This window comes from Pleurodeles waltl, chromosome 4_1 (assembly GCF_031143425.1).
Source record: "Pleurodeles waltl isolate 20211129_DDA chromosome 4_1, aPleWal1.hap1.20221129, whole genome shotgun sequence".
In the NCBI taxonomy this organism is placed as follows: domain Eukaryota; kingdom Metazoa; phylum Chordata; class Amphibia; order Caudata; family Salamandridae; genus Pleurodeles; species Pleurodeles waltl.
In genome coordinates, this window is record NC_090442.1 from 671605943 (window position 1) to 671621345 (window position 15403).

The 15403-nt window shown below is 41.8% G+C and overlaps 1 protein-coding gene across 1 annotated transcript in view; it reads left to right on the top strand.

Moving 5' to 3' along the window:
* The window catches only part of RAP1B (RAP1B, member of RAS oncogene family), a 299284-nt gene that overhangs the window by 100721 nt on the left and 183160 nt on the right, over positions 1–15403 (top strand). Inside the window, exon 3 of the mRNA XM_069229179.1 lies at positions 1135–1203. Coding sequence (XP_069085280.1) covers positions 1135–1203 — 69 coding nt within the window. The remainder of the gene's footprint in view (positions 1–1134; positions 1204–15403) is intronic.

Below are 15403 nucleotides of genomic sequence, written 5' to 3' on the forward strand. Positions count from 1 at the left end.
ACACACCTTCACAAAGCATTACTACGTGAATTTCGAAGTACACAAAGACAGTCACTACCAGATCAGTTTTGTATGATTACCTAGTATTACCATCCATTAGCCCTCCTAGGTAGGGTAATGCTCTGCAATCTATTCTATAGGTGAAGAACCGGCGGGTAGAGGTATCAATCCGAAGCAAAAATGAGTTAACTATAGTAACTGTTTCTGTTGGATACTCTTCATCTACCTGTAGATTCCTCACTGACCTACCCACCTCCCCGTTTCATGGATTGTTACTGAAGCACTCTGTGAATGCCAGTTTGCCCATTCATCTTGAAAGCTAAGGTAAAAAGTGGATGGAAACCGACTCTGTTGTAACAGGGTGGGTGCTGTAAGACTTCAGTTAAGTTATCTGACACAATTTCCGGCATCAATTCGAAACTAGCACTCCCCTGCCAGAAATGTGAAAGCTTTGAAGTTTACGCATCAAGTCTGATGTTTGGGATTATTCTACAGGTGAGGAATTTGCAAGTAGAGTATCCAGTAGAAAGGTCGTTACAGCAAGTAAGTAACTTTTTCTTGACTTGTTCTTTTTTTCTTACCCTTCCCGAAATGCTCTAAAGCAGAATAAGCAGCATCGTGTGCAAACAATTATTTTTTGAACTGCTGTGTGGCCCATGATTTGATAGCTACATTTCCAAGAAGCCATTGCCCTTATTTGCTCTTTTGTGTATGTTAGTTGTCAGATCATCTGTTAACAAATAGCTAGCTAATTGAATGGTAGCTCATTTATTTCTGGGTCTCCATTTGAATTATTGCTTCAGTATGTGACCTATGACCAGGGCCAGCACAATGGATGCGTTTTTTTTTGTGGCGCTTTTCAGTTGTAAGTCTCTCTTTTAATTAATGCATACTTTAGCTCTGTGCCAAGGTCATGCGACGGGGGAAGCTAACACAAAGCTTTCTAGCTATCTGTAAATGGATACTTTTAAACTTTCACGTTCTGGGGCCAGTAAGAAACTAAAGTGGTCATTGTTTGAATTGAAGGATCTGATTGAGCAAAGTGTTGCATTGAAACAGTTATTGCATCACACGCAGTTGTTACATGCTGTAAATAACTAACATTTATGCTGTTTCATTTTTCATTTCTCGCAGACTGTGCAGTTTGTTCAAGGAATATTTGTTGAAAAATATGACCCGACGATAGAAGATTCTTATAGAAAGGTATGTATCGAAATATATTTAAGTCCAGTATAAATATAGCCTAACTCTTTGCTGATCAAGGATTCCAGAAAAGTGCGTTTGCAAGGGGAGAGGGGGTTTTGTGGTGGGGGAAGACAGTCAGCCTTCCACCTCTACAAGCACCTCTATCCCTATACCTTGCAGTTTGGCAAAGGATAACAGGAGACAGATTAGTGCTAGACCTCACACAATTGATCTGGGATCAGATAGTCCCTACCCAGCGTTTCACCAAAAGTGCAATACCTTTTCTTCTGGCTAGATGTTGATTCTAGTGATAAAAGGAGCAGTCAAAGCTATGCTGAAACTTGAGTGGTTATGATGGTGCTTCATCGAATACACTCAACTGTATTAAAGAGACTGAATTTGTCCAAAGCCTTAAGTGGTGTCATTGTATACCTCCGTTTCTGACAGGGCCAAGCACTGCTTGTTTCCACTTCAGAAAGAATGTCTAGCTACACAGTCCTTTTTGTCTGAAATCAGCTCCCCAGCCACTTACCAAGTGCACAGCATCATGGTAACTGCCTGTTTGATGGTATGTGTAACTGTAGATACACATGCTTTGCATACTTCTGCCATCTAGTGTTGGGTCCGGAAGGTTACAAGTTATTTTTGTTCTAAAGTCTTTCGAGTCACGAGGTGTAGGGACTCCTCCTGTTGCTGGTAATGCGCATGGTCCTGGACTCCATCTTCAGATTTTCTTCCACGGTCGGGTCCGGTCATGTTTCCTCAGTGCTCTGGTTTGAGACTGTAATGAGTCTCTGCTGTTCACAAAACCCTCTCCAACCCCATCAGTATTGTGTTCAATTGCAATATTTCGATCCAGGACTTAAATCTTTGTAGGATTAAAAATTTTTACTCTGGTCCTTAGGGCGGCCATTTTCTTCACTCTACATCTTTGAAGAGTGAAAGACTGATGGACCAGATGCCCTTTCGTTTCTGTCCAGAGTGCCATTTCAAATTTCCTCAGACCGACCAACATCAGGCCTGTAACTTCTGTTTGTCGCCAGAGCACTGAGAAGAGGATTGTGAGGCCTGCCAATCCTTTAGGTAAAAAAAACACTACATAACAGAAGAGCTCGTTGAATAGAGATGCAGAGGCAGGAGATGGAATAGGCGCCTGACATTTTCGGTATCAAGAACACCATGTCGGACACACAACAAGAGATCCCAGAGGCCTCAGCTATAGATTAAGAGGCATTTTCCATACAAGATTCAGACTCCTAAACCGAAGTCACACTGGAGATGCAGGAAGCTCCCCTGGGTCAACAAACCGTGAGTAAATCACACCCCACCCCACACAACCAAAAAAACATACCACCTTGGAAGCTAAAAATCTTGAGCTGCTACTACATTCCAGCCATGGCAGGCATCGGAAAACTTTTTCAGACACCCTGCCTTTGGGCTTGGCACTGAAATCGAAGCCAAAAACGGTTGCTTCCACTCTGAGCCGAGCAATATCCCTCTTGGCACAGAAACCTTCCACCTCCCATTCGTCTGTCTCTCTCGGCACCGAAAAGACTGCTTGCTTCGGCGCCGATGACTTCAGCACCAAAACTGTTCGCTTCGGAATTGAGAAAACTTGAGTCCAAAAAGAGCTCAGAACTGAAACCGCTACCACAGCCCATCCTCCATAGAATAAGGCAGCATCTACCAGGCAAGCAATCTGAGCTGCATAACCAGCCTAAAACAGGAAGGGTGTTGATAAAAACCTCTATCTCTACTCATTGTGAAAGACCGTTTTCATTTGAGGAGGCTTTGGACCATTCTATTCCTCCAAACAAAGGACAGATAAGGACATACAAGAGGATCACCAGCCCTCTTCTCCTCCACCAACCGCCATGCCTCCACCACGTTCTCAGTCTCCGCAACAATTGCTTAGTGATCCCCTGGAGTTTTCACCACAAGAGTTCCCCACACATTACACAGGATATTGGAAATGACTTAGATGAGTTACACACAGATCCCTGGTGTCAGTATGATGTTGACACATACACAGATATAGACTTTGAGGTATACCCTTCTAGGCCTTCACCATCTGATGACACTACTTCTTTCCAGGAGCTAATGGGGAGGATTGCAGCTTACCATCACGTACCCCTGCATAATGACCATCAAGAGGAATATTTCCTTTTTGAAACACTTACTGAGTAATGTTATGAGATGATGCATCTCCCAATGCTTAAAAGAATGCTTGGACATGCAGATTATATTTTCCAAGATCGAGCTAGGGCTCAAGTTATTACTCAGAGGGTGGAGAAGAAATATAAGGTCTCCACCTCAGACCCTATGTGTATTAAGAGTCAGATCCCAGGAGACTCTATAAGCGTAACCAATTCAAGGAAGTCCACTCCAAAGACGTACCTCCTCCTGACAAGGAGTCTAAACTCATTGTTGCTTCAGGCAAGTGTGTGAATGCTCAAGCAGCAAACCACTGGAGAATCGCTAATACACAGGGACTCCTAGCAAGGTACGATAGGGCCCACTGGGACAAAATAGTGCAATTGCTCTAATACTTCACATAGAAAGAGAGGGCGAGAAATTGTTAATGAGGGGCAGCTTATATTGAATAGCTCCATACTCTGCATTAGATTCGGCTGATAACGGCTACTCCGACATGCATGGCTACGTATATCTGGTTTTAAACAATAAGTGCAGCAAACAATTTTAATTGTTCCTTTTGACAAACGCCTTTTCGGGCCCCATGTATTCAGGCCATGGAGAAAATGAAAAAGGATAATGAGGTGGCAAAAATCTATGGGTGTGCTCTAACTTCCCAATATGCAAGGGAGGTTTTGTAGTCCACAATACAAAACCGTTTCTAAACCTTCCTCAGCAGAGTCATCCTCCACATACAATAGAGGTGAGACACATATATCCTCACACTAGTTTTTTTAGAGGCTCCTAAAGAGGAAACAATACTAGAGATAGAGGCAAAACATCTTCCCCTCACATCTAACACTGCCTCCAAGCACTGACTTGTTTTGGCTCCCCTCCGAACACCAGACATCTATTGGAGGACAACACCACAAAATAAAATGATGGACAGAGTGTTGACATTTTTCAAACTCTCACCCCCAGTCACAGATCTGGGTTTAATCCATTGTTGTTTTGCTCGCCATGTCACCCCAGTTTGGACCCAGTCATATGCAGATCAGTCTTGACCCTGCTCCCCATGGAAACTGTCCAGCCTGAACTGCCAAGCCAAGTCCTGCCTGGACTGGAAACAAGCATCCTGGGACTGGTTTTGGTGTATCACCCCTCATCAGCCAGGCTAGCTTGAATCCAAGTGGTATAGCGAGCAAGGGACCCACGTCTGGGCTTACCCTAGCCACTTAGGGTGCACATAGCAACACTACAAACTAAAATGATGGATGAGTGTTGAGACTTCAAAAACTCACCCCTAATCACAGATCTGGGTTTAATTCGACTTTTTCGAACAGAAACAACTTGTAATGTTCTGGCCCCAATACTAGATGGCAGAAGTATGCAGAGCATGTGAATCTACAGCACTACATGCCACAACAGATGCTTACTGGGTAAGTAACATTTTCTTTCTTCACTACAAGTGTTTTTTTGTTATTGAATGACTGATTAGTTAAAAGTTCTCCTATTCAAGCGTGCTTTATGTACTAACTGCTGTAGACCTCTTCTTCAAAACCTAGGTCTAATCAAGACCGAGAAAATGGCATCTACACAGTCCATTTATTTTAATAGTTCGTGGCAAGTGTTTACTATAGAGTAAAGTCTATCTTCTATACAGATCGACTTTCGCTGTCTAAGAAGGACTTATCTGACGCAGCCAAGTTTACTCTCTTCTTGGCTCCTTCAGATCTTGCATCTTCCTGGTAGTTGGAGCATTATTGAATGCCTGCATTTTAGCTTTCCAAACTCTACCCCGATTCCTCTGCTAATGGTTACCCACAGTGAGATGTTCTGGTTTAGTATCTATCCAAAGTACCCATTTGGAGTATTGTGGAAGACCACTGTATTTGATGGACCCTGCTGGATGCCCAATGTGCAGATTTACACCAAGAAGCTTTCTGGAGGTTTCCAAGGTAGGTTGGAATCCCTCCCGTTATTCTCTTGCAGACTACAGGGTTATCTGCTGCAGAAGGGCTGAAAGTATGCAGCAGACCACTCTGCCGGTTTCAGCTCTGCTAGTCTCTGTGAAGTGCCAGCCCCTTGTGTGTTTGGGGGTTGGTGAGCTTGCCTGGCTTTCCTATTCTCGGATTGTCTGTTAAACCATCTTTTGTCTGGGTATCCTGACTGGGGATCCTCATACTTTGCTCTCATCAGCATTGTGTGGTCCTCTTTGCCCACATGTGAAGCATTGTGTACCTGCTGGGTCATTGTAATGAGTTTGGCCGCCCTGTCATACAATGGGAACCTCCCATGATTATTCATATGATTGATACTGTTTTACTGGGGTAGCATGTGTTACAACACATATACCAGTGTGGCCTTGAAGATGAATCGAGCTCCCATAGGTTTGTAGCTCCTGTAACTTAAAGTTTTTAAGTGAAACAATAGACAAAGGAAATTTGTATTTAGGGGTTGGTGTTCCTACTGGCATTTGCTTTCACCTGTTACTGCAAGAGATCAACTTAATTGAAACAGAACATGAAAAATTAATTCTAACTCGAGGAAGACCGGTGTTGTGCTAATCTTTCATCTGCCACTCATGGTATAGTGCTGAGGATCAGACCTTCCCCGGGTAGACTGTTCAAAGTAATGAGCATTTGACATTTTAATTCACATCTATGTTCCAGGCATTGATAATTCAGAATTATTGGAGCTTGTAAAGTATGTACCACTTGATTTCTTAGGTAATACATTTAGATGGTCAGAAGATAGTTTTGCAAGGTGTATCTTTTCAGAATTCACAGGCATTTGCATTATTCCACCATCTAGTGGTTGGGCCCGGAATTCTTTTTTTCCCCTTCCAATGTCTATCCTAGGCAGCACACAACTGCTTTCTCTCGACATGTAATCTCTCACGCCCATCACTTTCATTTGTCTCTTGGCCTGCGTTTCAAAATGTCCTTGTTTTCTTAGGTAAATGCTTTGTCCTGCCTTGAGGCTGCTTTGTTGCCGCCTTGGACACTGACCCTGTTACATGGATTATTGCACGATCGGCCAGATACTTTAGCGTGGTGCACTACTTTTTTCTTTTGCCTCGCCGCTACACTCTACGTGGCCGTATTATTATTTTCTTTTTTCCCCCTCTTCCTTGTTTTGGGCATGCCACTGTTCCTTTGTGGTGTCTGCTCACAAAGGCTGGGGGGGAGGGAGGTGTTCTTCTTTTATTTATTATTATTTTTTTTTTTAATAAAAAAAAAAAAAAAGATTCATATAGCATAACCGCGATCGGAGAAGCGCTTTTATATGAGGACGTAAAGTTTCATAAAGCATGACCTCGATCTGAGGAGCACTTTACATGAGTACCTCTTACATACAAGTTTAGCAGTTAAAAAATACACAAACTGGAGCATTTAAAACAGAACAAAATACAGAAATCCCTCAAGCGGCTCTCCCACCACAGCAGGACAGCCGATACTACAACATTCAATGCATTCAGGATACCGGCCCCATAATGCTTTGCAGGGCGTTTATTTTTTTAAAACCTTTTTGCCCATAACTCAGCCTGTGCTGGTCCTACGACAATGGGACCACCACTAAACCGTTAAGCACAACACACGCTGTCTAGGTCATGTCTGGGTCTCCACACGAGGGAGGGGAGCACAATAGTAACCTCTCCCACCATTCAAACTCTTTTTAAGCTCTCTCATTGCTGGAGCTTTTGGTTGGAAGGTATTTGTGTTTATAGATACACATGCTTTGCATAAGTTGGCACTCTAGTGTTGGGCTCGGAGTGTTATAAGTTGTTTTTCTTCAAAGAATCTTTTTGAGTCACGAGATCAAGTGACTCCTCCTCTCGGTGATAGTGCGCAAGGACACCAAATCTTTTTTGTTAGATTGCTTTCTCTCTGCTGTCTGGTTCGGACATGTTTCCTCTTGCTCCAGTAGATCTCGGTACGGTCCCTTTAGAACTTTCCTTGTGTCTTTCGTTTGACAACGGAATAGTATTTTGATTGTGTATTTCCACACTTTAAGCAATCCGATTTTCAGCATCTGGGTCGGTTCCACACCCTTAGGGGCATCCACTCGTTTCTTGGGCCTGCTCTGCCAAGTGCTATCGAAAAATGCTGGGCTAACGGAACAAACTCTGTTTATGTTCTGTCCTTGATGCCACTCCAAGTTCCCGCACACCGATCAAGGCTTGTTGTGTAACTTGTCCTTATCCCCGGAACAGATAGAAGAGCCCTGCAACTCCTGGAAGTCTTTTTGATTTGAGAAGACTCTCCGGGACCGAAGAGTGTGTTGGTTGGAGATGGCATCAAAGACACCAGAGCACACTCCCGACATCTTCGGAGAGGAACACACACAAGAAGAAATTGGACATCAGACAGCCCTCTCAATACGAGACTCTGTCGGGCAAAGATTCTGACATCGAGAGACAGTAGATTCCAGCAGCACAGTACGTGAGTACACCAACCCCATCTTCACACATTAAGATGCTGAAAAATACTTCCAAGCTGGTCATCCATCCACCACTGCCTTTGGGCCATGGTAGGAGCTGAAAATTACATTCTGATGGTCCACCCTCTGATTTGGCACCAAAATTTGCAAAGACCAAGATGTCTTTGGCACTGACTAAAGACTCCATACCATCCCAACTTATATCGGGATCGAGTCGAGCTTTAGATTCGAGCACATCGGCTCCGAAAAAGCAGCCTTCAACATTGGCTTCGGAGCAGACTCCTTCGGTTGGAAGAAAGACTTCAGTGACGAAAATTTCATAGCCGAAAATTATGCTTACCAAACACCCCAAACTTTCAGCTGAAGGTAATTCACCCTTGGAGTCCATTTTGGAAGTCATGGATGCTAATCAGCGCAAAATTAATATGCAAAAGGGAACGGGGACAATAATTGCTTCTCCTACACCAATTAAAAGGAGACTTACCTTTCAAGGAACATTGGACACTGCTCATCCTCCTAAAAAAAAAAAAAAAAAAAGTCCAAGGACAAAGACAAGGCTCCAGATCAACCACAGCCTTCTCCAACTCAGTCTCCCCACTCTGCTGTACTTCCTCCTACTCCACCACCACAAGCTCCTACATCTTTTATATAGTCACAGTTCTCTCCACAAGGGTCATCATGACTTGGGTAATGTTCCACAAGATGTAGATACATGGGATTTATATGATCCATATCCCATACTTCCTAATGGCCTTGATCTAGATCCAGCAAGGCGTTTACCCCCTGAGGATACCACAGCATACAACCAGGTTATTGCAAGGGCAATAGCATACCATAATATAGATATGCACACTGACCGTATCGCAGAGGATTTCCTCTTTGATACTTTAACCAACTTTCATAAAGAGAGTCCGTTCCTACCCATGCTGCCAGGTATGCTTAGACATGCCACAGAGATCTTCAAAGAACCTGTTGTGGCAAGGGTCATTACACCAAGAGTCTATTTATTAAATAATTTTAAAAAAGTAGAACTATGAAAGCTGCTCCCTCAGATCCAACATTCATAAAATCACAACTACCTCCAGATTCTATAGTAGTAAGTGTGACACAAAAGCGTGCTAATAGTCCAGAGGAGATGCTCCTCATCCTGATAAGGAGAGCAAAAAACACTGGACTCAGCTGGCAAAAGTGTAGCTGCTCAAGCTGCAAATCACTGGAGAATTGCAAATTCTCTGGTACCCCTGGCAAGGTATGATAGGGCCCACTGGGATGAAATGGAGGAACTGCTAAGGTATCTTCCACAGGAACATAAAAAAAAGAGGTCAGAAGGGCAGGCAATCTCAAACAATTCAATTAGATGTGCCGTTGATGCAGTGGATACAGCAGCACGAGGTGTAAACACCAGTGTTCTTATAATTAGGCATAGTTGGTTGAGGTGCTCAGGCTTCAAGCCAGAAATACAACAGGCAGTCCTCAACGTGCCTTTTGATAAAGAACACTTAGTTGGCACAGAGGTTGATGCCACTTCTGACAAGCTGAAAAAAGACTCAAACAGCTTAAACTATGGGGGGAGGCTTACTAACTACACCAACTAGGGGTAATTTTCATAGGCCACAATTTAGGGGAGGTTTCAAGACATCTACCAAGTCTTCCTCCTTCTGAACTAAACAAGGACAACATTTTTACAATAGAGGTTCCTGCAGAAGCTCTGACGTAGTGCAGATAATATAGGCAGAGGTAAGGCCTCTAGAGGTTCTGCCTCAAATACAAGACAGTGACTTCTTACAAATCCCCACAGCACACACCTCTCCAGTTTAGGGGCAGACTAGCAAATTTCTATTCCCAATGGCCCTATATCACCACTGATCAGTGGGTTCTACCAATTATCCCACATGGTTATTGTTTAGAACTCATTTCCACTCCACCAAATATTCCCCCTTGTGTTCACAAACTCTCTCACGATCATCTCATTCTTTTAAAAGAAGAGGTAAAATTCCTTCTTCTCAAAGGGGCTATAGAACCAGTTCCCCTATCTCAACAAGGGTTAGGAGTATTTTCCCTATACTTCCTTATACCAAAAGAAGACTGCTCATTGAGACCAATTCTTTTTATCAGACCGCTCAACCTTTACATACTTTCAGAGCATTTTCATATGGTCACTCTGCAAGATGTTATTCGCTTATTACAGCAAGGAGATTGTGACAGCATTAAATCTCAAAGATGCTTATTTCCACATTCCCATACATCCAGCACATCATAAATATCTCCGATTTGTCATTGTGGTAAAACATTATCAATTGAAGGTTCTACCATTCGGGGTAACAACTGCTCGCCCAGGGTATTCACAAAATGCTTAGCAGTAGTGGCTGCATTCCTCAGAAGACAACATATTCATGCTTTCCCATACTTACGCAATTTTCTCATCCAAGCCAGTACCACCCAACAATGTCAGAAGCATACTCAGAACACTGTAAACCTCCTGCACACTATGGGATTAACAATCAACTAGCTCAAATCCCATCTCCATCCCTCACAGATACAGCCTTATCTGGGAGAAATTCTCAATACTCATTCACGGTTGGCATATCCAAACCCAGCACGGATTCAAACTCTTCTGTCTCAATTAAAAGAGAACCATATTTACACAGTGAGACTATTGATTCAGCTTTTGGGGATAATGGCTTCCTGCATGGCCATCGTTCCTCATGCCAGACTACAAATGCTTCCATTACAGCAGTGTCTGTCTCATCAGTGGTCTGTCACAGGGTCATATTCAGGATCTAGTGTTGGACCGCCAGACTCACCGCTCTCTGCAATGGTGGAATCCCACCAACCTTTCAAAGCAACTGTACTTTCATGACCCTGTGCCTCATATCACTCTTACTACAGATGCATCACAGATAGGCTGTGGAGCTCACCTCAACAACGTTGCAATACAAGGCAGATGGGATCCCATTTAGCAAACTTATCACATCAGCTACTTGGAGTTACTAGCAGTCTTTCTAGCGCTCAAAGCATTTCTGCCACAACTCTCACACGAAGTGATTCTAGTCCATACAGACAACATTCCAACTATGTATTATCTGCAATAACAGTGGGGGATACACTTATCTTAATTGTCCCTTCTAGCTTAGACAATTTGGAAGTGGGTAATTCGCAATCACATTCAGTTACTGGCATAATATCTCCCAGGATTGAGCAATCAGTTTGTAGATCTTCTAAGCAGGATGCAGCAACAAGTCCACGAATGGGAACTTCACCTACAAGTACTTCACCAATACTTTCACCTCTGGGGAACACCGGAAATGGATCTCTTTGCCACCAGAGAAAATTTAAAATGCCAAAACTTTACGTCCAAATCCCACATCCTCAGTCCAAAGACAATGCTCTATGGATGAATTGGACAGGGATTTTTGCTTACTCTTTTCTGCCTCTCACTCATTCCATTTCTGGTTCGCAAAACAAGACAAACACCACTCACCCTGATTCTTGTAGCTACCCCCATGGGCGCGTCAACTTTGGTACACAACACTATTGGAGCTGTCTGTGGTTCCCCACCAGAAACCTCTCAAAAGACCAGAAGTTTTTTTACTTAAAAGTGAGATCAAATCAGACATCCAGACCCCAAAACACTCAATCTTGCAATATGGCTCCAGACCATACTCCCAAGGACACCACCAGTACTTTCGTGGAACCTTAATATTTTATTAACACGACTCATGGGCCCACCATTTGAACCCATGCATTCTTGTCAAATTCAATATCTGACTTGGAAAGTAGCCTTTCTAATAGCTATCACATCACTTAGAAGAGTGAGTGAAATACAAGCATTTACTATTCAAGAACCCTTTATACAAATACATAAACATAAAGTGGTTCTCCATACTAATCCAAAATTCTTACCAAAGGTCATATCACCATTCCATCTAAACCAAACTGTGGAACTCCCAGTCTTCTTTCCGCAACCAGACGCAGTAGCTGAAAGGGCCTTGCATACATTAGTCATAAAAAGAGCACTAATGTATTACATTGACAGAACAAAACAATTTTGTAAAACAAAACAATTGTTTGTAGCTTTCCAAAAACCTCATGCATGTAACCCTACATCCAAACAAGGCATTGCCAGATGGATTGTTAACTGTATTCAAACTTGATACATTAAAGCAAAAAGATTTACCTATTACACCAAAAGCACATTCCACTAGAAAGAAAGGCGCCGCAATGGCTTTTCGTGGGAATATACCAATGACAGAAATTTGTAAGGCAGCCACTTGGTCTACGCCACATACATTTACTAAGCATTACTGTGTAGACGTGTTAGCAACACAACAAGCCACAGTAGGACAGGCTGTATTAAGAACATTATTTCAGACAACTTCAACTCCTACAGGCTAAACCACCACTTTTTGGGGAGATAGCTGCTTAGTAGTCTATGCACAGCATATGTATCTGCAGCTACACATGCCACCGAACGGAAAATGTCACTTACCCAGTGTACATCTGTTCATGGCATGAGACGCTGCAGATTCACATGCGCCCTCCCACCTCCCCGGTAGCCTGTAGCCGTTTTTAGTTGCATAACAATTGTAAATAAATAATATTTTAATAGACATTAGATACATACATTACTACTCCATTGCATGGACACCTCTAGTATACTCAGAACTCCTACCTCACCCTCTGCGGGGAAAACAATCTAAGATGGAGTCAACGCCCACCGCCCACTTCTGCGAAGAAAAACAACTTGTAACACTCCGAGCCCAACACTAGATGGCAGGATAATGCACAGCATGTCAATCTGCAGCGTCTCATGCCACGAACAGATGTACACTGGGTAAGTGACATTATATATATATATATATATATATATATATATATATATATATATATATATATATATATAAAATATTATATTCTCTCTTGTTACTCCCTGGCCTCTTGATATGGCAGTTTGCGCACAGGTTTGAGACAAACATAATTTGTCTAAATACTCCTCCTCCAGTTTGAAGAAAGGCGTTGCCACTTTGGTGTTGCAAAAGCACATTGTTTATTTGGAAGTAAATCTACCCAGCATGTTTCGGCGAAACATCACGATCACTTGATCACAGGTCAAAAGTAACAGCCCCAGCCAATAAGGTTCAAAGTGACTAAAGTGCAAACAACATAAACAAAGGACTCCTATTCAAGTTCTTTGGTGCTGATATGTAATTACCATCTTTAAACAATGCTTGACTGCATCATTCAATCAGAAATATAAGAAAATGACCAATGAATTTTGTAATTAGTTAGGAAAGTAAGAATAGTTCATCAATAATTCTGAAGTCATGCATTGTCCCATTGGTTATTACCCCAACTAGTCTATTCCAGATTAATACATCATACACAATCAAAATCAGTGAATCCACAACACAGCAAAAGTCAAAATTAGAGATTGCTCTATGAGCATTGAACTTAGTCAAAATATAACCCAAGTGGGATTCAGAAGTGTGAGACCATGGATCAATATTGAAACTTATAGCAAAATGTGAACAAAGAAAACAAAATACTTCTACTCGAAGTTTGAACAAAATACTCCATAATGAAATTCAATAAATGGTTAACTGAAAAACTCTTGCCCTGATATATAAACAAAGAGATCATGTGAAAAAATTCATTCCATGATCGATCGATATTGAAAATAGTAAACTACAGCTTCCTTGTACTAGAAAGGCCTAGTGCACCAGAGTAAAATGAAAATAAAATCAGTTAAAACTGAAGTGACTGCTACTTCTCAACTACTAGAGAAAACTTTTTCATCTGGATACAATTGATTTAAATAAAATGAAAGTAGAAAATCTAATGAAAAAACTACCCAACATTAACGATCCTAAATGTACTGATCATTCCTCATCCATATTTAAGCCCAGAGGGCCTAAAGCATTAAAATCAATAATGTATTGTGATTCTAAGTTAAGTAGATACAGAATTTTGATGCCACCTCCAAAATTGGATGTTACTTTGTCACTTGAATACAAATCTTTGAAATGTTGTGCCACAGGATATCTATGATCCTGATGTGTAATTGCACGCATGTGCTCTAAAACTCTATTATTTGCTTTGTAGATTGTGCTGTGTATGTATATGTATAATTTATTCCAAGTACACTTTAGACCATGCACACACAATCAGAGTTACAAGAGATGTTTTTTAAAGATTTTCTGATGGCTCTCTGGTATGTAATTTTTTTTTAACATTAGTGCTAAATTTACAAGCTTTGCTTTCAGCACACTTAAAGAACACTGAAACCTGTGTTATGTGTGTACTGTCTGCTTTGTTTCTAATTACATTATTGCATAAAATATCCATTAACAATTTGATTTTCCTAAATGTTATGTTAGGGTAGTTATCAAGATATTTAGAAAGTATATAATCTGTTGGAAGAACGTGCCAGTATGAATGAAAAAGTGTCAAATTTTGTTTGCTTTTTGCTGTAAATAGAGATGAAGCTAATAGAAGCAGTTGACAACACGAACAGGGAGGATTTCCTCATTACACAGTCAAGAAATCAGTCCGAAACTACCACCTTTAGTAGTACAATGTTTTTGTAACATCTTTCACAGAACCCTCTAAGCTTGTATTGTTTTTCTATTTAAACAGCTTCTTTGCTACAATTTCTTCTGGCTCTGAGAAGTTCCCGATAGGGAATGCTGCAAATGAGATTCCTAGGAAGAGTGCTAGATGCATACAAAGGACTGTTGCCTTCAGTCTTATTGCAAAACAGTTTGGTCTCCAGCTTGGAATCCCAGACTTTTATTTTAAGATCAAGAAACTCAATGGTGCCCGTACAAGTGACTTGCAACGCTAATATTTAAGTCATTTATATTAAGTAGCCTGACAGTCTTGAGCAAGATATCATGAACCCTTCCATATGACAAAAATGCCATTATTATAATGAACCCTATGCACACCATGGTCATTGTATAAACTGATGTTGCTGGTAATGTGTTCTTCCCACATGCCCATATAAAGGCTGGTATAACTGAGTGCATAACAAGACCGCCATTGCTATGCCTTAGGTTTGCCTATAGTAAAAAGTTTCAACATTGATTACATCACTTCAGCATTTGAAATTAAATTACTGATGAGAAAATTACATGGCAAGGGGTTGAGTTAGTTACAATAGGCCCTGTGGCCAAAAGCAGCCAACCCCAAGCCATGCACTGCTTTTGGCTGTACGCACTGTGGAGTTGGCGCAGCCCCCCTCCCCAAGCCACTTTAAGACCCCAGTGAGCCATCCTAAGAGACCTTCTTTTTAATTATTTTTTTTTTAATTATTTTTTTTTAGGGTTCCCCATGCCAAAAGATATTTTTAAAAGGGAGGGTGGTGCGTGGGTCCATTCCCTGAGTCATAAGGGAACACAGGAACCCCATTCCCCAGGGCCAAAACATATGTTAATGGGAGGATGGTGTCCCACCCACCCCCCCCCCCCCAAACCTTTACAGCCAAGTGAGAGCAGACATGCCTTCCTTGCTTGCACTCCTACAAGCAAGGAAGGCTAATCTGCTCCCACCGGGTACGAGCTTTTAAAAAAAAAAAAAAAAAGGCCCCCAACCCCCCCCCCCCCTCTGGTGGGAGTAGACATATGTTTCTCTTTCTGCGTTG